Source organism: Drosophila navojoa, chromosome X (assembly GCF_054131105.1).
Source record: "Drosophila navojoa isolate 15081-1374.11 chromosome X, UAZ_NAV_1.0, whole genome shotgun sequence".
NCBI classification, from domain to species: domain Eukaryota; kingdom Metazoa; phylum Arthropoda; class Insecta; order Diptera; family Drosophilidae; genus Drosophila; species Drosophila navojoa.
This window is the reverse complement of record NC_142895.1, coordinates 3068448-3090172: the sequence shown is the minus strand read 5'-3', so window position 1 is coordinate 3090172 and position 21725 is coordinate 3068448. Positions and strand designations below refer to the sequence as shown.

The 21725-nt window shown below is 51.5% G+C and overlaps 1 protein-coding gene across 1 annotated transcript; it reads left to right on the top strand.

Annotated features, from left to right (window-relative positions):
• The first annotated feature begins 734 nt into the window (after positions 1-734).
• Positions 735-21690, top strand: HUWE1 (HECT, UBA and WWE domain containing E3 ubiquitin protein ligase 1). The gene is made up of 19 exons (XM_089264765.1): positions 735-947; positions 2726-3195; positions 3283-3522; positions 3599-3820; positions 3907-4178; positions 4256-4755; positions 4820-10347; positions 10513-13426; positions 13489-14142; positions 14210-14541; positions 14623-15816; positions 15882-16017; positions 16093-18999; positions 19070-19459; positions 19517-19705; positions 19802-20123; positions 20211-20376; positions 20446-20636; positions 20703-21690. The coding sequence occupies exons 2-19, from the start codon at positions 2929-2931 to the stop codon at positions 20803-20805; spliced, it is 16527 nt and encodes a 5508-aa protein (XP_089120891.1). The 5' UTR covers positions 735-947; positions 2726-2928; the 3' UTR covers positions 20806-21690.
• Positions 21691-21725: the final 35 nt, after the last annotated feature.

Below are 21725 nucleotides of genomic sequence, written 5' to 3'. Positions count from 1 at the left end.
TTCTTGAATAATCATTTGTTATTTGAATAGTTCATTTTAAAAAATGTCATACGAAATATTTAAATTTTACTGGTCAGGCTTTCTTTCTGCCTGTAAAAAAACTTCAAAATATATTTTCATATACATATGTGGCTGATTTAACTGTTAACAAAATTACGAAAAGTAGGTCTTGATTTTACCGACTGTAACTCAAATACTATTTCGGCTAAACAAATTTGAGCTCGTAACAATTATGTTATTATATCGTGTTATTATTATCGATACAAATTTAAGCATTTTTACCATACAGTGCTGCTATCAGTGCGTTTAAAGGCAGTGTTGCATAGTATAGTCGTTTATTTTTGTTGTTTTGGTTGAATTGGCGAACTCAGAAGAACGGAACCAAGTGCTACATTCAAAATATTATATAAAAATTTGTAAGTTTCTATCATTTTTTATTTGCTTTTTGGTTAATATGTATAAATTTTATTTTAACACATCCAAAATTGTAACAGCTATATATACTTCTTTAAGCTTTAGTTGTCGAGTCAAATTTACCATTTTAACGAGAATTTAAATTACGCATAAGTCCAAAAATCATCTCTTATAATATTTTAAGTTTTTTGGAAAAAAGTTAACATATTTACGGGTAAGCACAAAGTCCGTACAATTCCATACCAAGCTTTACCGAAGACGAACGAACATATTGACACTCACATTCAAACGAACAACTGCGCTTTGTGAGCGAAAGATTTTTGTTCGCACTGTAGTAGCTCCAACAATTGAACCACAATTGTTCACAAGCTGCTTTTGACAGAGATAGTGTTGTTTCTAAAGTATAAGTGAATAAGTGCGTGCTGAGGAAATTTAACGAACTGAAATTACAATTGTCGAACCAAATAAGAACGTTTTTAGATTGAATATAAGATAACAATAATAGCAGCAATATGCTGCGGTTTAATGTAAATGTGAGTATTGACCATTCGTTTTTTACTTAAATGCAATTTCCTTCACACATGCTAGGTGCATTGTGTGGCCTGTGGCAATCATTTTTTTTTTTTTTTTTTTCATTTTGTTCATTTTGTTACACTTTTTTTTTTGTGTCTAAACGATTTTGACATTACTTCGGAATTTGGATATTCATTCCATTTTTTTCACTTCGTGCTACAAAATTTGCCGTCGTGCGTACGAGAGTTTGTGTGATTGGTTTCGGTGAAAAAAATACGTACAGGACCATTAAATGTGTTAAGAATTAAAAATTGAGCAGGTAAACTATGGTGCGCGGATTGCTTTTGCAAAATGCTTATTATATATAAATATATGTATATCTATATACATACAAATATGTATGCATGTGCGTGCAGCAGACTACAGATTTATGTGTTGATATGTTCGAACAAAAAAGCATTTGTTGCCATAGCTTAAAATGCAACAACCAAATATTGTTGCCCATAGCTGTCTCAATGTGCCATTGGCTTTCGAACAATACATCTTCACAAGCAATCTCGCACACACATGCATATATATATATTCGAACGTACATATGCATATGTATGTGTACATGTATTCAAACACAAACACACGTTCAAATACGCATACATTTGTTGCTGCTCTTTTTCGGCGAATTCGCTTTCTGTTGTGGTTGCAGCTGCTGCGGCAGCGACCGCGGCGACGTCTACAATAACAGCAGACAACGTCGACACCTAAGACTTGCTGCAGTGATATCGGCAACGTAAATTAATAGAAATCACAAACAAGCTGCGGTTAACATTGTAAGGCCTGCCGCATACGTTCTTCTTATTATTTAGCGTCTGCTATCTGCTTCTAAGTGATGCGTGTACCAAGACCTTTCAATTTGTGAAATTAGTGCAAGCTACGCGAAAAAACTGTGTTTGGCAACTTAACGGGAAGCCGCTATTTATTGATTCTCAAAAGTGCATAGATCATTTTAAATTGTTAAAGTGCTACGAAAAACATAAAATTTATACGCAGACATACACTTACTCACACCCGCACGCATATGTGTGTGTGTGTGGGTATATATATATATGTAGCAAGTGGGGCCAGGTTTGTGCTGCTCTTGATTGATGTAAGTTTGTATATAAAACAGCTGACGTTTATCGATAACACTCTCATTGTGCATCGGCAGGTTGTAAAAGCAATTCATATATTACAAATCCTAAATTGTAAAATTTAATACATTTGTCATCTCAAAGTGAAGGTAGTACACCAATCGTTTGCACTCGTAAACACATGTGTTCATTTTTTTATGTTTTTTTTTTGTGCTTGCTGAAATTCACGTTTAATTGCAAGTTAAGTCTGTGTTATTGTTACAAGTAAGCAGCAAGCAAATTGAAGACGAATCATCGGTGGCGACAGCGACGTCGTCGTCGTTTTCGCATCGGCGCCACAGCTGACAACTGAAAACTGAAAACGACGAAAGCTCTGTTAGTTTGGCATTCATTTCATTTACTCGGAACTCACTGACAGTTCTAATTTTTTTTTTTTTTTTTTGTTCATTCCTGTTTTATTTATTGTCGGAAGAAGTTCTGTATTGTTTCAGTGTTAAAAGTGCGTGCCTCAAGTGAAGTACTCGGAATTTTACGGAATTAAACCGAATTTTTATATTCTGTTCTCCGTTTGAAATATTTTTTTTTTTTTTTTTGTCGTTTAGTAAAACTATTGCAGTGTTGTGAAAACATTCACTTGTCAATTGTGTCAAAAATTAATTCCTGACTTTTTTCAGTTTATTGAAGACTTTGACGAATAAAATTTGAAAAACTCTATGCTATTGGAGGATAAACGAAACACATAATTTTAAAAAGATTATAATTACGGATTAATAATATTGAAAAGAATAACAAACCAAGGAAGAAACACAACAACTTGACTGAACCAAGAACTTTCACAAGGCGGCGTCGGCAGCTAACGCAGCCGCAGGCGTCAGCCATGAAGGTTGATACCGTTAAACTGAAGAAAGGCTCTTCGGAGCTGACTTCAGAATGTCGCGAATTGATTGATGAATTGACCAAACGACGCACTCGTCCCGAATTGCTAGAATTTTTGGATACAGTGCATGTTTGGATATACGGAAAATGTGAATTATATCATTGGATTGAAATATTGGATCGCTTCGACAAAATACTCGAAGAGGCGGCTCGCCATGTGAATGCCAATGAGTTTGTGCTGCAGTGTGATACAACATTCGTCGAATCGGTAAGTCTTTAAGATTGTTAGAGACAAATGAAAACGTTAATGTCTAGGTATATATGTTTGATCTATCCAATTGTCTAACTTTCCCAGGATGTTACTTTGCTGCTGCACGTACTCAATTTCACAACATTGCTCATCGAGCACTCGTTCTCTCGTCATTTGTACAATTCAATTGAGCACCTGACGCAGCTTTTGTCATCACAGAACATGGACATTGTGTTGGCCGTGCTCAATTTACTGTACATGTTCTCCAAGCGAAGCAATTTCATTCCACGCTTGCCGTTTGAGAAGAAGGAATTGCTTATTGTCAAACTGTTCAATATCGCCGAGGTAAGCATTATTTAGTAATTTGATCGATCTGATTTTGCCAAATATACTGATCTTATGTGTTTCACGAACTTTGCAGCGTTGGGGCGATCCAAACTACGGACTATCCCTAAAGGACTGCTGCATTGGCGAGCCAAAGCTCGAGTTCCTTTATCAGTTGTGCATTGACTATGTCGATGAGAATGGCCATGCTGCACAGCTGGAAATACCAGACATGATGGATCTCTGCCAGACAGCGGATGCCCCAGAAGTTATCAAAATCATTGCCGGACAGATCTCAAAGCCCAGTGAGGCCATTAAGGTATGTTCTGATTGCAATTGCAATTGGAATTGCTATTGCTCATTGTATGATGCATTTTGCAAGTGATTAATTTTCCCCTTTCACAGATGCGCATCGCTCATCGAGTGCGTCTCATTTCTGGCTTTAACAATTACAAGTTGCGTTTGCAATTTGTGCAGGCGCGCCTGCAGGCTGTATCGATACTGATATATTCGAACGCACTGCAGGATAACACAGATAAAGTGCTCTACCCTGGCTTCGGAGAGGAGCTATGCGAACTGATTGATAAAGAAGATGTGCATTTGGTGGAAATACGTGCCGCTGTGCTGCGTACTCTAACATCAATGCTCCACTTTGATCGTAATCCCAGTGTGCCCAGGTAAGACAACGAGCGATAGAGAATCTGAATTGTAGAGAATCACTTAATCATTTGGCCATGATCTTTACTCATTTCAGAGCTGGCTCCCGTTTGATGAAAATCGTGCATTATACGGGCGCTGAGCGACAAGGCGGCACATTGCCTTTGCTAGTGCGCGATTGCATTGATAATTTGACCACACACGGCTTGACAGATCGCTATCCATTGATCTTGGCCACCTCGCTATTCTCGTTGCTTTACCATCTGGCCAGCTATGAGCTGGGCGGCTCGGCGCTCGTCAAGAGCGGCATGATGCAGTCGCTGTTGCGCGTCATTAGCTGGCCGGGTGTTGATCTGGAGCACATCACATTTGTGACCCGCGCCGTGCGCGTTATTGATCTGATTACCAACATTGACATTGCACGCTTTCACCAGAACAACGGCCTCAATGTCTTCATTGACCGCCTCGAGAAGGAGATCAAAAGCTGTTGCCGTGCCCTAGCCGAAATCGGCATCACACTGAAGGAGTCAACTCTGCGGGACGAGAGCAACTCCACAGATAAACTCGACGGCTCTTTGGAGCATGCCGATGATGATGGTAAGTTGCCTAAATCATTGCCCCCATTTGACTGCAAGGCGCTAAGGTGTTCTCCCGATTTCAGATGCTGCCACAGAGAATGCATCTGTGGCCAGTGGCAGTGGTTCTCCGCGTCGCGATAATTCGAGCAGCGATGGCAGCGGCAGTGCCAGTGATAATGCCCAGCGTGCCTATCGCGTCTACATGGAGCACAGCGGCGGTGATCATCCGCGTGCTGCTGGCGCTGGGACACCAGCCAGTTGGCTGGAGATTGGCTCCCGCAGCTCAGGCATACATGCGCTGAGCAGCCTGGCCGCAGCGGCCAGCAGCAGCAGCAGCGATGCAGTTGCTCGCGAACGACCTGTACAGTATCCGGCAAATAGCTACTATGCTCGACCACTGGCCGAGCGCAAGGCCGAGCTGTCGTCACAGCTGCGCAGCAGCTTGCAGCCAAAGAAGCCGTCGTGTGTGACCCAGCGGGCGGCGCTGTTGAAGTCAATGCTGAACTTCTTAAAGAAGAGCATTCAGGATCATGCCCACTTCAGCAATATGCGCAACATTATGGAGACTAGCCTGACTCAGTCGTTGCGTCACATCATCGCCAATGCCGAGTATTACGGACCATCACTGTTTTTGCTGGCCACCGATGTGGTCACCGTCTACGTATTCAATGAGCCATCGCTGTTGTCATCGCTGCAGGACTTGGGCATCACCAGTGTGATGCTGAAGGCGCTCCTGCAGAAGGATGTGCCGGCAACACGCGAGGTTCTCGGCTCTCTGCCGAATGTGTTCTCGGCGCTGTGCCTGAATGAACGCGGCCTCTTTGAGTTTCTATCGTACGATCCGTTCGATAAGGTGCTACGCGTGCTGCTCTCACCGGACTATTTGGTGGCCATGCGACGCCGTCGCAGCTCGGATCCTTTGGGCGATACGGCCACCAATTTGGGCAACGCCATGGACGATCTGATCAAGCACCATCCCTACTTGCGTGCCGATGCCACCGAGGCGATTGTACGTTTGCTCAACGAACTGGTACGCCTTGGCTCTGATCCCAGCTTCATATGCTGGCGCGCCAACAAGGAGAACAGTGTCACTAGCGCCGCTCACGTCACGGCACCGTCAACGCCATCGCCATCGGCTATGGTCATGGTGGCAGCTGGGCCAGCACTGCAGAGCGCCACCGATAATAATGACAGCAGCGGCGACGATGATGATGACGACGAGGAGATGAGCTCGGCATCTCAGCAGCAGCAGCAGCAGCAACAACAACAACAGCAGCAGCAGCAACAACAACAAACACATGCCAGCGCTCAACAGTCGCCCATGGTGGCCAATCGTCAACAGCAACCGCAATCACAGCAGCAACAGCAGCAACTGTTGCCACAGCAATCACAGCAACAACAACCACAGCAGCAGCAGCAGCAGCCGCAGCAACAACAACAACCACAGCAGCCCGAACGCGAGGCCATACCGCTCATCGATTACATACTGAATGTTATGAAGTTTATCGAGGCGATCTTCAGCAACAGCCCAAATGGCGATCACTGCCGTGAATTTGTGCAAAAGGATGGCCTTAAGCCGATACTGCAGCTGCTCTCGCTGCCCAATTTGCCAGTGGACTCACCAGTGTCGACCACATCCCAGGCTGTGGCGAACGTCTGCAAGGCGATCTTGAGCCAGGCGCAGGAGACAAAAGTATTGGACGTGGCACTCAAGCAGCTGGCCGACATTGTGGCCAAATTGAAACCGTTGATCAAGCACTTCACATTTCCGGGCGGCAGCGTGCTGCTGGCGGAGCTCGTCTGCTGCCAGCGGCTGGAGGATGGATTTGCCAATGCCGAATACACGCCCATATTGCACAACATGAGCTTTGTGCATGGCTATGTGGTGATGCTGGTGCATCTCTGCCGCAATGCGTCCACCGAAATGCGCACTGTGCTGCTCAAGCGTTGGGGCGCCAATCGTGAGACGGGCGTGCAGCTGCTGCAGCAACTGGTCCAGCTGTACATATCGCTGGTGTGGGAGAGCACAATATTGTTGAATCTGTGCTCGGATGAGCCCACCCAGCATCCGGATCTCATATGGGATGAGATTGCTGCACAAATGTCCGCTGCTGCCGGCACCGCGGATCCAATGACCGAAGCCGAATTGTCACGCAAATTGGAGCGCGCTGCCGAATTCCGTACCAAATACACACCCGAAGAGCAATTCCGCTATATCAAATCGCTGCTGGCGGCCAGTTCGCGTCTGGGCCGTGCCCTGGCTGAGCTGCTGGGCACTCTGGTGAAGCTATCGGTGGGCTCACCGCAGGCACGTCAACGTCGCATCAATGACCTCATTAGTAACATTAACAAAGTTCCTACGCCGGAGGCGCGCGAAATCGCTCGCATCCTCAGCTCCATATTGGTGAATGGATTCAGTCATGAGAGCATATTGCCCAAGCCGGTGCCCAAACTGAAGCTGACCTTTCTCATCTGCTCGGTCGGATTCACCGGCCCGATGCTGTTCGATGATAAGCGCAGCGCCTTCCACTTGATGATCTCACAGTTTTGCGCCGAGAACGGCCTGAAGGCGTTCTTCGAGATGTTCTACTGGGCCCTGTCGCTGGACAACGTTTCGCAGAAGTTCGAATTCGATCAATGGGCACCAATGGATGATCTGATGCAGACGCATGAGGATGATAAACGCGACTGCCCCGAGGGCACTGGCGAGTTCCTGGATGCCTGGCTGCAGTTGCTCGAGAAGATGGTGAATCCACGCGCAATGCTCGACTCACCGTACACGATGAGTCCACGCTTCAACTACATGGCCGACAGTGTGCCCTTCGAGCCGGTCTTCTATCTGATTCACATCCATCAGCTGGCCATGCAGGCATTGCGGCGCATCTGGTGCCGCCGTCCCATACAGAACTACGGCACCAGCATGTTCGAGACGATGCTCTTGATACTGAAGCACTTGATAAAGTCACATCAGATGCTGCTCGACCGTTACCATACGCGCATGAAGGAGATCAAGTTCGAGAATCTCTATATACGCAGCACAGACGACGGCCTCAATGCTGAACACATCAAGACACTGACGGACATGGGCTTCCGTCATTATCACATTATCGAAGCGCTGCGCAGCAATACCTCGCTGGAGGAGGCCACAGACTATCTGCTGAACAATCCGGAGGCAAGCGCCCTCACACAATCGGCCCAAGGACAAACTGGAGCCGGTGCTAATACGGGCACCGGAACAGCCACTGGTAGTGGTGCTACAACAACAACTGGCGCTGGATCTACTCAAAGCCTGTCACAGGGCAGCTCGGCATCGAATGCAGCTGCTGCTGCCGGTGACATGGACATCGATATGGAGGGGCCGAGCAGCGGTGGTGGTGCGAACGCATCCACATCCAGCTCGACCACAAGTGCCGGCGGCGTAACCACTGATGGAGTTGCCGCCACAATTGGAGCTAGTTCATCCCAATCGGCGGTCAAGCCGCCGCCGCCGCCCAGCTCAACCGGCTATGACTACAGGCAACTGAAACTGATGCCACCCTATGTATTCGATCGGTTCTGTGACGAGGCCGTGTCGCGCGCCTTTGAGTTCATGGAGGCCATACCGGACACCGTGAACAGTGCGGCAGATCTGATAGCCGTGCTCTACAGACGCCTCAATCAGCTGAATCGCCAGGTGTTTGTCACCAACTTTGTGCGCAACATCATCCAGTGGGTGGACTTCACCCTGCAGCTGTTCGAGCCGGTAACAGGCGCAGGCGCAGGCGCAGCGGGTTCACCAGCCGGCAGCAAGCCGTCACCGAAAGCCAGTCGCCTGGAGGAGTGCTTGAGTGGAATGACGGCCACACGTCTATTCGTGCGCCTAAAGACGTCCACGCTGCTGCTGGAGGAGAACTACAGCGATATGCATCGTCCGCTGGTGGAGGCCATCACTGCACAGGACGCCATGGTGTCTCTGGTGAAGCTGCTCGACTGCATGAGCCAGTGGATGCTGGAGCAGGCCCAGCTGCCCGAGGGACAGGCGCGCTCCTCGGTGCCGCGCTGGGTGCAGAATCTGGTCGATCTCATCGATGCCATCGATAGCATCAGTCACATACTGCAGCGCAAGTCGAACATGCGTGCGGTCAGCAGTGACCTGTGGCGTTGGTACGACGCCTCGACCGGCAAGTGGAATGCCTACTCGGAGGCCAACAATGAGCTCATACGCAGCGCCTATGCCGCTGGCGAACGCTGGCTGCACATCAATATTGGCCGTCAGCGGTGCACCGTTAGCTTCAACTGCATGACCCAGGTGAGCGATGCGTCCGGCAGCCATCGGCCCGTCTATCCGGCACTGAAGATGTGCGAGGTGATCAGCCAGCTGCAGAATCCCATTGCATCCCACAAGATTGATAACATACTGAATCGTGTGGTGCGCACATCGCCCGACGGCAATGGCACCATACAGACCGACGAGCTGGTGCCGCTGCGCCAGCTGATCAACTTCAATGAGCCATTGGCTCCGCCGCCGCCGCCGCCACCGCCAGCTCCGTCTGCGTTGCTGAGGCAGCAGAGGAAGGCCGAAGAGGAGGCGGCAGGAGCGTCAGCAACCCAAGATGACTTGAATAGTGGCAACCAATCGCCACCACCGGCCATGACAACGCGCAGCAAGTCGCGCCAGAAGAGCGCTGCGGCTGCAGCCAAGGCCAAGGCCGCAGCAGCTGCCGCTGCCAACAGCAGTAGCAGCAGCAGCAGCAGCAGCAGCAGCAGCGGCGGCGGCGGCGGCGGCGGCAGCCACACCACCACCAACACCGGCCACTCGGCCTCCTCGATGACGGGCATACCCAAGCGCACACTGAAGATTGTGCTCAACGAGGAGAACGTCGGCCTGAGCAAGTTCGACTGCGGCCGCATCATTACCAGCGTTGTGGCATTGCTGCAGACGCCGCAGCTGCTGCACCACGAGACGAAGCTGTCGCTGCTGCGCCTGTGCGCGCGACTGACCCGGAATTTCGATAACGCCCAGGTGTTCATACGCTGCGGCGGTGTCCACATGCTGCTCCACTTGCAGCAATCGTGCAGCTTCATGGGCTTTCCCACCTATGCGATCATCATAATGCGTCACGTCCTGGAGGCGCCGCCCGTGCTGCAGGAAGCCATGGAGCGTGTGCTGGGCATGCGAGCCGCTGGCATTGTCCCAGTGGGCCATCGTGACCTCATCTATGTGCTCACCCAGGTCTCGACAGCGGTGTCGCGCGACCCCAAGATCTTCGTGGCCGCCGCCAAGGAGACGCTCAAGGGCGAGTATATGATCAATGCGAGTAGCAGCAGCAGTCTGATTGAAGATGGCCGCGTCATGGTCAAGTCCAAATTTGGCCAGCAGCCGAGCACATCAGGCGCATCGAACGCAACCCAGAAGGAAACCACACCCAAAGCCGACTTGATCGATGATCCAACCGTGCAGTCCTCCATTGCCGTGCTCAAGGAGCTGCTGCTGGCACTGGTGCAGCCCTGCTGTCATTACACCGCCAATGTGCCGGATCAGCCGCAGCAGAGCTCGGCTGCAGAGCTCCTGCTGCCCGATCAACCGCCAACAGGCACAACAGCCGGATGCATGGCGAATCCCGAAGAGGACGTAAGTTCAAACATTCAATGTGCGAGTAGCTGGGGCAGAGGGAGGGTGTAACCCGACTGAAGTCCGTGCCAGGGTATCTTCTAGTCGAACATGCCTATCATGGACATCATGGGATTATCTCCTAGTCAATGCTTTCTACTAAACATGCTCTCATTATCGTTGCAGGACACAATTCCCAGCTTGAAGAAGTCAGGTGGCTCGACGGCCTGCAGCGCGGAAAAGTACGAGCCCTGCTGCTGCACCTGGCATATACCGACCAGTGCACACAACCACAACAAGCCGACGCTGTCGCGCGCCACATTGCTGAAGCTGCTGGCGGACGCGACACGCGCCTACCAGTCGCTGGTGCCGCGGGTGCTGCTCGCGCATGTGTATGTGCCCAGCGATAGTCCATTGATTGGCAGCGAGTCGCAGAGCTTCCTGGCCGTGATGCTGGATCGCTTCCTGCCGATGACCCAGCGCCAGCATGTCTCCGAGGTGAGCACAATGGCGCGCGTGCTGATCTGCTCGCTCTCGGATTGCTATCAGCAGGCCAGCGTGCAGCAAATGGTCGCCGATGAGCTGCACGCGGCGGTGGCGCGCGCCCTAGCCCAGCCGGACTCGGCCGAGAAGCACACACGTCTGCAGGTGCTGATGAGCCTGTTCCCCAACCTGATCGAGTCGCCCATGCTGTACGATAAGGTGCACATGCATCGGAACACAATGTACCGGGTGCTGTTGCGCCAGGGCGTGATGACCTATCTGACCAAGGTGGCCCAATACAAGGACCTGTCCAATCACAATACGTTGAGCACTCTGGGCGCCATCTTGCGCCCCATGGAGATTCTGTTGCGCTTCAATGTGGCAACATCAGCGCTGGGCTCGAAACGCATCCTCTTCGGCGCCGCCAGCTCGGCCGGCAATGGCGGCAGCAATGGCAACAGCAGCAATGCCAACGGCATCGGCGGAGGCAACACAGTTAGCGCGATCATCAATCGTCGCCTGTATCCACGCCTGGCGGCACGCACCGTCAACGCCGGTCCGGAGCGCTCGGGCAGCGGTGAGCATGTGCTGCGCGATATCATACGGAATGTGCTGTCCGATCGTCGTCATGCATTCGAGTTCATATTCAATTCGGACGAGATGGCCGTGGACTCGGAGGACTCGGCACCGCAGCCATCCTCGGGCTCGGGCACTGGCAGCAGCGGCGGCGGCGGGCCCGGCATCATCGGCGGCAATCACAATGCAGCCGCCATCGATGTAGGCGACGAACGCAGCGACGGCGCCGAGGCCGCCGAACCACCACCGCCCGCAGCCGGCGCAGCTGGTGGCAGCTCAGCGGTGCGTCCGGTGCTCAATTTCGATCAACTCTGGGACGATTTCCTGCAGTGCGAGGGCCTCTTCCTGGCGTCGCGCGGCAGTGGCAGCGGCAGCGGCAACGCCAGCAGCAGTGCCAACGCCAACGGATCTGGCGGCGAAGCGACTGAAAACGGCAGCAGCGGCTCTGGCTCTGGCCAGGCCATGGGCGCCAGCTCGTCGGGCAGCAGCTCGGCCGTTGGCAACATTGGCGGCGGCGGTGCACGCATGCGTCGCAGCAGCAACTCGGACGTGGATGTCGACGGCACCGGTGGCCATGGCAGTGGCAATGGCAGCAGCGGCGCCGTCAACGACAATGGCACTGGCAGCGGAAGCGCCAGCGGCGGCGCCGGTGGTGGGGGTGGCAGCGATGGCGCCTCCACTTCATCAGATACCGGCGGCGGCAACGGCAACGGCGGCAGTGGTGCTGCTGGCCATGGCAGTGGAGTGGCCAGCGCCAGCAGTGTGGGTGGACGTGGCGGCGCTGGCGGTGGACCACGCACCGCACGGGACATGAATGCATCGATGCTGGGCGACGTCAGCTCCAGTGAATCGGACTCGGAAGCATCCACGGAGAACGACGAACGCAACGCTGAGGAGGAGGACGATGACGATGATGATGAGGCCGCCGATGAGGAGGCGGACGAGCATAGCGAAACCGATGTGGATGAGGAGCGTCCGCGCCAATATATTGAAGTATTTGATCATATCTATGAGCCGGAGTCGTCCGAGACAGCATCCAATGATGCCGACGTCGATGCCGAGGATGATGAGGACGACGACGACGAGGATGACGACGACGACGATGAGGACGACGATGAGGACACGCGTGCACGCAATGCCGACGATGCGGCTCTCATCGACGAAGTTCTCGCCCAAGTGAACGGCACCGGCAGCAGCTCGGGCACCTCGGCCGCAGCCAACTCCAACAATCGGCCACGGCGCAGCGCCGCCATCGAACCGAATGGTGGCCATGGTGCGGTCAGTGGCAATGGCTTGGATCAGTCGGCGCGTGAGGCCAGTGTGTTCCTCTATGATCAGCTGAACGAAGCCGCCGACGGATTCGAAACGGCACAAATGCGTGAGATTTTACGTGGCCACGCCCACGCCCACGGACATGGACACCTGATGCCACAGCCGCCATCGAACTTCCGCGTGCGCATGAATAGCTCGATTGCATTGCCCCTGGACATAGATGTGAATGGCGGCGCCTCGTCGTCGTCCGCGGCGGCGGCGGCAGCAGCAGCAGCAGCTGCTGGACGCAACAGCTCGAGTGCCAGTTCGGTGGCAGCCGCCTTGCGCTCCTCATCCGATTCGTGGATGGCGCCCGATTTCAGTTTCATTGGGCGCGGCAGCTCTGGCACGGATGCCGCCAATCCTGGAGATGTCAATGTGAATGGATTCCTGCCGCCGGCCATGGTGCAGCTGGAACGCAATGCTGGCGGCGGTGCCGGCAACAATACGAACATGAGCAATCTGCTCGACGAGCAGCCATCGACAGCACCGCCGACTGCGGCAGTGATTAGCACCGGCGCCAATGGCACCGGCGCCAACGGCACCGGCACCGGCACCGGCAGCACTGGCGGCGGCTCGAATACGGCTGTTAGCCATCCCAACAATTCCTCGCTGTGCAACACTGGTGTGCGACGCCGTCTACTCTACCTGGACCAGCAGTACTGCGTCTGCATGCCCACGCACCAGAATCCGACCGAAGAGACACAAATGGAGATGTTCACACAGGATGGTGAGTGCCTGATCTGAAATCTTCTAGAGCTTTCGAGCTGACCATTCTCTTTCACTCCGCAGCTCTGCACTGGTGGCTGGAGGAGGCCAAAGCCCTGGACATGGAGAGCCAAACCGATGCCTGCCTCTATGCGGCACACTTTCTGCTGCCTCACCTGATCAAAGAGCTCAAGCTGGCTCATCAGCTGCGCAATCGTGACGCCTCCGCAGCAGCGGCTGCAGCTGCTCTGAGTGCTGCCTCTGCCTCATCGAATGCCACAACTGCAGCTGCTTCGACTGCCAGCATAGCTGGTGAATCGGGCGCAGCTGCAAGCAGCGCTACTACGAATGCGACAAGTGCCGCGGCCACTGCCGTAAACAGTTGGCTCACAAACTCCTCATCGACAACAACCAGCAGCAGCAGCAGCTCCAGTGTATTGGCTCCGCCGCCATTACCACCGTCTGCACAACTAGCTGGATTTGGAGCAACAGCGGCGGCCACCACAGCATCGACGCCAGGCTCAGCCAGCAACAATTTCCGCAGCTCCATACCCAGACTGATTCCATCGATGCAATTCGTGAACGCCGCATCGCTGCCCACGGCGCCATCCACAAACTCAACGGCACCGCCCACTCTCACGACTAGCAACAGCGGCAGCGGCAGCGGCAATAATGCAGCCGCTGCCTCAGCCAGCACAGCAGCTGCTACTCCAGCCGCAGCTCCAGTTCCTGCACCTGGTAAGTGCGCCCTCTAATATGTTGTTGGCATACATATATTATATATAATTATTTTGATTCTTGCCAGCTGTCAGCGTGGAGCCACGTCGTCCGCGACAACGCCACAATGGCGCTCGCCATCAGGCGCTCTACAATATATATGCCGAGATTGATTTGACCGATGATCGGGATTCGGTAAGTCCACCAGAACAGACTGCACAGCAGCAGCAGCAGCAGCAGTCAGTGTCGCAGCCACAGCAGCAGGCACCGCCCCAGCTATTTCCCAGTGCACAGGGCCCGGCATCGGGCATGGGTGCTGGCATACCGCCACGTCATCCACCAATGCCGCATCTGCCCAGCAGCGGGCGGCCATCGCGCACGCGAACTCGCGCCGAAGCGCCAGACATCATGGAGTTCCATGTATGAATATATTAGCATCATGTATATATATATATATATCGCATATGTTATATATCTCTGTGTTTCTCCTGCTCTTTCCAGATGAACGACTCGCGCCAGAACTCGACGCGTCGCAACAACAATATTATTGCCAACACATCGCGCACCGCCGGTGGTGGTCGCACCAGTCGGGAGATGCCCGCCGCTCGCTTGCAGCGTGTCCCGCTGTCTGGACGTCTCAATGGCGAGGATGGAGCTGAGAGCAATGAAGACCGTTGGCGCGAATCGGCAAACATGATTTTCCCACTTGAATTGATACCCAGCGACTTGAACTTCCCCGATCCGCCGCCGCCGCCACCACCGCTGCAACCGCAGCCACTTGAGCAGGAGCAGGAGCAGGAGCACGAGCAGCAGCAGCAACAGGAACACATCCCAGCTGTGCATCCGGAGCCCGACTCTGAGCACGATTACGAGTCAGATTTCGCGAATAACACAGATGTCGCCAGTCTGTTCAACTCGGATCTGGGCGATGCAGTGGACCCCTATCCAGATCTCAGCGGTGAAAATCTTTCAGCCGTGGCCGCAGCTGTTCTCGCCGCCGTCGAGGCAGAGCCGCTGCCCGATGTGCCCGATTTGGAGCCACCCAACGTCACTTTGGAGCTGCGCAGTCGCAGGAACCGGCAGCCCGGATCAAATCTGAGCTCGAGCCTGGACTTTGGCACATCAACCGACGCCGACGACGAAGCGGCTGACAATGAGGCCACCAATAGATTGGACAGTGCTGTTGCAGCTGCTTTGTCAGCCTCTGCCTCAGTGTTGGCCGCAGCCACAGCTGCAGTTACAGCTGCTACTACATCGACTGCAACTACAACCAGCAGTGGTGGTGCTGCTGCTGGTGGCGGTGGTGGTGGTGGTGCCACAGCAAGCGCCGCCGTTGTCACCGACATGAGTCCAGAGGTGCGTGCCGCATTGGGCGACCTGGAAGTGCCCGAGGGCGTGGATCCATCCTTCCTGGCCGCATTGCCCAGCGAGATGCGCGAAGAGGTGATCCAGGAGCATCTACGCATGCAGCGCATACGCCAGCGTGCCCAACAAAATGCCATACAGATTGCCCACGATTCGCTGGTCGAAGTGAATCCCGAATTCCTAGCCGCGCTGCCGCCCAATATACAGTCCGAGGTGCTAATGCAGCAGCGCATCGAACAGCAACGTCAGGCGGCGCAGAGCGCAAATCCTGATGATCCAGTCGATGCTGCTGCATTCTTCCAGAATTTACCCGACAATTTGCGTCAAACTGTGAGTCGATATGAATGATATTCCGTGGTCCCCATATATGACTTTTATTGATTCCCCCCACACAGATACTAACTGATATGGAGGAGTCACAGATAGCAAGCCTACCGCCGGAGCTGGCGGCTGAGGCACAGTTCCTGCGTCGCGACTGGGAGTCACGCAACGGCACTCGCATGGACGCCCATCCACCGAGTAATGCGCTCTGTAAGTATCCCCCCGAAGAGTATATAGATAATGCCTAGATCCAAGTGTGGTATATTGAAACCTTTACCCTTGCAGCTCGCTTCCAGTCTACGCTACAGAATTTGGATGAGGCACGCTGGCACAGCGCCATCTGGTATGATGCCAGCGGGAACGCCCAGCCGCAACATCATCAGCACACGACAATTGTCCATCATCATCATATTGCGCCGAATACAGGGAAGCCGCTGGCCGTGCTGATGATGGAGGATGAGAATATACTGCTCGATCCGGATTCACTGGCCACGCTGCTGCTGTTCCTGTTCGTGGAGGATCAGAAGGTGAACAGCGTGCGCTTGCACCGTGTGATACGCAACCTATGCCACCATGAGCCGACACGTGATTGGATCATCAAGGCCCTGATTAGCATTATACAGAAGACAAACGAGGATAATTCAAATTTCGGTGTTGCCAACTCGGGCAGCAAGCCCGAGTGGCTGAAGCTACGCGTCGATGCCGCCTTCGGGTACAAGAGCAACATATTCCTAATCAATCGCCTGTACGAGGGCAGCGCTCGCAGCATCAGCATCAATCCGCAAGCAGCCCAAATGATTGTGCGCAACTGCCTTGACTTGTTGTTCGTCCTGGCCAAACACTATCCATTCAGCTTCTTGCCGTACAATCGTGAGCCAAAGTCGCGTAACCGCATGCTCAACTATGTCTTCGGCATGCCCAATGCCGGTGCCTCGTCGCGCTTGGATGAGGCAGTGGGCGCTGCAGGAAACGACGATTTCCGCTCACGCTACCATCGCTATCAAATGGCCAGTCGTATACGCGGCATTCTGGATGCCCAAATTCAGGGTCAACCGCAGCAACAGCATCAGCAATCGCATCCCCAGCAATCCAGGGCACAGCCGCTGGATGAGGCGCCGTCCACATCGAAGGCCGCTGCAGCCAAGGCAGCGGCGAGCGCTGCTAAGCCGCCACCATTTGCCAATAATAACAACAACAATGACGGCACCACTGTCGCCTATCAGACCAACGCGCACAGCTTCTGGGATGTGGTGCTCAACATTGATAGGCAGACGCCAGTGCGTTTGGCCAATGTCTCGCAGTTTCCGCTGATCTCGCAGCCGCCCTGGAAGTGGCAGAGCAACACTAGCGACTTCTTATCCTTCACTGACTCACCATTTGGGCAGCTGCTGGAGATGCTGCCGTACAAGGTCATCTGTCGTTCGCCGCACTTGACGGACATGCTGGTCAAACTGTTGGCCTCGCTGAGCGTTGATCTGCCCAAGGAGGAGGAGCCGATGCCCCTACAACAACTGCAACAAGGCCAACCGCAGCAACAACAGCGCCAGCAGCAACAACAACAACAGCAACAGTCGCAGCAAGAACAACAACAGGATGAGCAAATGCCCCAGCAGGATGAGGAGATGTCAACACAGCATCTTGATGATGAATTGCCGGCCCTGGTGCCGCTCAGTCAATTTGCGTCCGCTGCCGGAAATGCCAGCGCAGCGCAGCGTCAGGGCGGCCAACCACGCCCACTGCCGCAGCTGGTTGCACATGCTGAACATGATTCGGACGACACCGAGGAGGAGGAGGATGAGGCAGAGCCACGTGCGACTCCCAATCGTGCAACCAATGATGACAACGAAGATGATGACGGGGACGATGACGACGACGACGACGGCGACGACGACGACGACGACGACGAGGAGGACGATGATGGTGACGATGAGCTTGACGACATGATGTTGCCGGCAGATGCATTCAGCGGTAAAAGGTCAAAGCCACACCCAGCAACGCCATGGTCGGCCGTCCAGTCGCAGAAGCCGCGTCGCAAAATCTATGCCAAGAACTTTTCGCAGCTGCAACTGGTGATTGAGGTGTTGACCCACCAGTGCGGCACCACTGAAGGTCTAGATAACGTTACTAAATTGATAGTGAATCTCACGCAGTGCTCCCAGGCATCGAATGCCATATTTATACAGTACTTGACCGCCGCCATTCTCGGCCTGGCCGAGGAGGTGCGTCAAGCCATACAGACGCTGCTCAACGAGATCAGAGCATACAATACACTTGGCCAGCATACGGTGGACGTTAATAAGCCGGGCACGAGCAACACTATCGTCGGCGCCAGCGCCAGCGCCAGCCCCAGCACCAGTGCCACCACTGGCAACAACAACAATAATACTAACAATAACAACAATAACAGTAGCGCTAGCTCGAACACAAACAACAACAACAATAACAACAACAATAGTAGCAGCAGCAGCAGCGGCGGCGGCGCTGCCTTGCTAACCAATCTAACCGTCCACGAGGGCACGATGCAGGATCGCTTCACATCCGAATCGGTGATCATATCGGCCCCAAAGAATGCCAAGCCAACCTGTGAGCTGCAATTGCCATCGATGAAGAAGCTAATGTCGAACTCGTCGGCCCAGCCCTATTTCCTGCGCACGCTGAAGATATTTATGCAGGTGCGCGACATGTACGAGATGCAGAATACTCCGACAGACGACACTGATGAGATCATTGACATCATTGGCGATGCAGGCGCAACAGCAACAGTTGCCTCTGGTGCAGGTGCTGGCGCAAGTGGCATTAGCAGCGACAGCATGGAAACCGACCAAAAGACATCAAGCGGCAGTGATGGCTCCAAGAGTCCAGCTGCCAAGCCGACGCTCAGCCAAATTCTGTGCCTGGACGTGTTATGGCACACGCTGAGCGAGTGCCTGGTGGCCTTGGAGGAGTCCAAGGATGAGTTTGCCGTGCTGGTGCTGCAGCCGACTGTTGAGGCCTTCTTTCTCATACACGCTTCGCATCGCGTAACACCCAGGAAGCCCGGACGTGGCGGTATCGGCGGCAGTGCCGCAGCAGCTGCTGCCAGCAGCGGCTCGGGATTGCGCGTTGCTCCGCACCCATTGACCGAACATATGCCACAATTGGACGACACCAACAGCAACAGCAGTCAGACCCAGACTTCGAATAGCTTTGAAGGTGCGTCAAGCGGAACTTTACGTTTTACGCGTATACAATACAAATTGATCGATTATCATTTGCCTTACAGATGAATCCCGCATGCAGGATGGCTCCATAGGTACTGCTACTGGCCAGCAGGTGGCGCTAACCGCCCACGAGGCCCAACTGAAGCAAGATCGCCAAAAGTTCTTACAATTCGCTGAGAAACATCGCACGGTGCTTAATCAAATATTACGCCAGTCGGCCACACATCTGTCCGACGGCCCGTTCGCCGTATTGGTCGATCATACACGTATCCTCGACTTTGATGTTAAGCGTAAGTACTTCCAAACCGAACTGGAACGACTGGACGAGGGCATACGCCGCGAAGAGCATACAGTTAGCGTGCGGCGTGTTACCGTATTTGAGGATTCATTCCGTGTGCTCTATCGTCTGGGTCCCGAGGAATGGAAGAATCGCTTCTATATTGTATTCGAGGGTGAGTCATCCAGACTAAGGCAGCTGGAAACTTGAATTTAATCGTTTGCCATTGTAGATGAGGAGGGCCAGGATGCTGGCGGCTTGCTCCGTGAATGGTATGTGATAATATCGCGAGAGATCTTTAATCCCATGTATGCCTTGTTCTGCGTATCGCCGGGCGATCGCGTTACCTATATGATAAATCCATCGAGTCATGCGAATCCCAATCATTTGAGCTACTTTAAGTTTGTCGGCCGCGTCATAGGTAAGTAATATGTCCCATCTCTATCTGTCTCTCTCTCTCCCTCTTGTCTTTCCATAAGCTCATACCATCTTTCTCTTTCTTTTTGGTTGTCCACAGCCAAAGCCGTGCACGATAATAAACTACTGGAGTGCTATTTCACACGCTCGTTTTATAAACACATCCTGGGTAAACAGGTGAAGCATACTGATATGGAATCGCAGGATTACGAGTTCTACAAGGGGCTGGACTATCTGATGAAAAATGATATATCAACGCTTGGCTACGAGTTAACCTTTTCGACAGAGGTGCAAGAGTTTGGCGTTACACAAATCCGTGATCTCAAGCCAAATGGGCGCGACATTGCCGTCACCGAGGAAAATAAATTTGAATATGTTCAACTCGTTTGCCAGCTAAAGATGAGCGGCTCCATACGTCAGCAGTGAGTAGTGGGATTCTAATTTCAATCAGTTGCGAAACGACAGCAATTCAAATTTGATATTTACCTTTACTATTCGCTTCGTTGCAGATTGGACGCATTCCTTGAAGGCTTCTACGATATAATTCCAAAGCATTTAATATCTATATTTAACGAGCAGGAACTAGAGCTTCTTATATCCGGACTGCCGGATATTGATATTGAAGATCTGAAGGCAAACACTGAGTACCACAAGTACACATCAAAATCGGCTCAGGTGCGCTATCATATATACTCCCACTATAGATTTATATGTACTAACCGTGCTCTATGCTTTACATTGTAGATTCAATGGTTTTGGCGTGCTTTGCGCAGTTTCGATCAAGCAGACCGCGCGAAATTCCTACAGTTTGTCACTGGCACCTCGAAGGTACCGTTGCAGGGCTTCGGTTCCCTAGAAGGCATGAATGGCATACAAAAGTTCCAAATTCATCGCGATGATCGGTCCACAGATCGTTTGCCATGCGCTCACACATGGTAAGTGTGCCTCGAACTGATCATATATGCATACATATCGATATTAATACTCGACTATTCTTGCAGCTTTAACCAACTGGATTTGCCCATGTACAAGTCGTATGATAAGCTGCGCAGCTGTTTGCTCAAGGCCATACACGAGTGCTCAGAGGGCTTTGGCTTTGCTTAAGCTGTGCCGTCCAAGGATAGATACCTAAATCAAGCGAAAATAGAAATGAAGAAATTAACTAAATTCACACTTGCAAACAAACATACTCATCACACTCACACAAAGACACACACGCACACTCATTTAAATTCAAGAATTCCTATATGAAAAAAAAAAAATTACTGCGGAGAAAACTATTTAGAAGAACAACAAATGCGTAATAACAGCGCTCTAACCACAACAATACCAACCAATATATATATATGTTTATATATATATGTATATATATATAGTACATACTAGCTATATGGTATATATATATATGTGTATATATATATATTATATATATTATAAAATGAAACATGTTAAAATAATAATTAATTTTCGCGCGTATATTATATACAATACGTATATATATAAATATTTATATATGCACCTATATATATAAATGTATATGTATTTATATATATACATATTTATATATATATTCAAAATTTTTCAAAAATAATAATAGGGCAATGAATGAAGCCGAAGATAAACAGTAAAACATGATGAAGCACACAAGATGAACAAATTTCATCAATATGGAGATGAAAGGAGAGAGAAAAAAGTATCAGTCATCATCAATGTATTCAAAGCTGTTTTCTTATTATTTTTTTGATCGGTATTTGGAAAAAAAGTAAAACTAATATGAAAAAAAATATAACTAATGTATTTCTATTTTCTTAAGTCGAAGCATATTCCCCAGATATGGATATGTATGAAGCAAAGCAAATGCGAAACATGCACATTACGCTTTGATTCTTGTTTATATATAATATAGAAAAAAAAAAAATTAAAAATATAACTGAAAAACTATAAAAATAATGAAATATGCACGAGTAAGAAGAGGAAATCGGAAAGGCATAGATGTATTTGATATAACTATAAGCTTACGTTAT

Excerpts from the sequence above, each read along its gene's own strand:
- HUWE1 (XM_089264765.1), top strand. The coding sequence starts at position 2,929 with ATGAAGGTTGATACCGTTAAACTGAAGAAAGGCTCTTCGGAGCTGACT. Across the intron at positions 19,706-19,801 it reads GTTTGTCGGCCGCGTCATAG|CCAAAGCCGTGCACGATAAT; the intron begins GTAAGTAATATG and ends GGTTGTCCACAG. Across the intron at positions 20,637-20,702 it reads TTGCCATGCGCTCACACATG|CTTTAACCAACTGGATTTGC; the intron begins GTAAGTGTGCCT and ends CTATTCTTGCAG.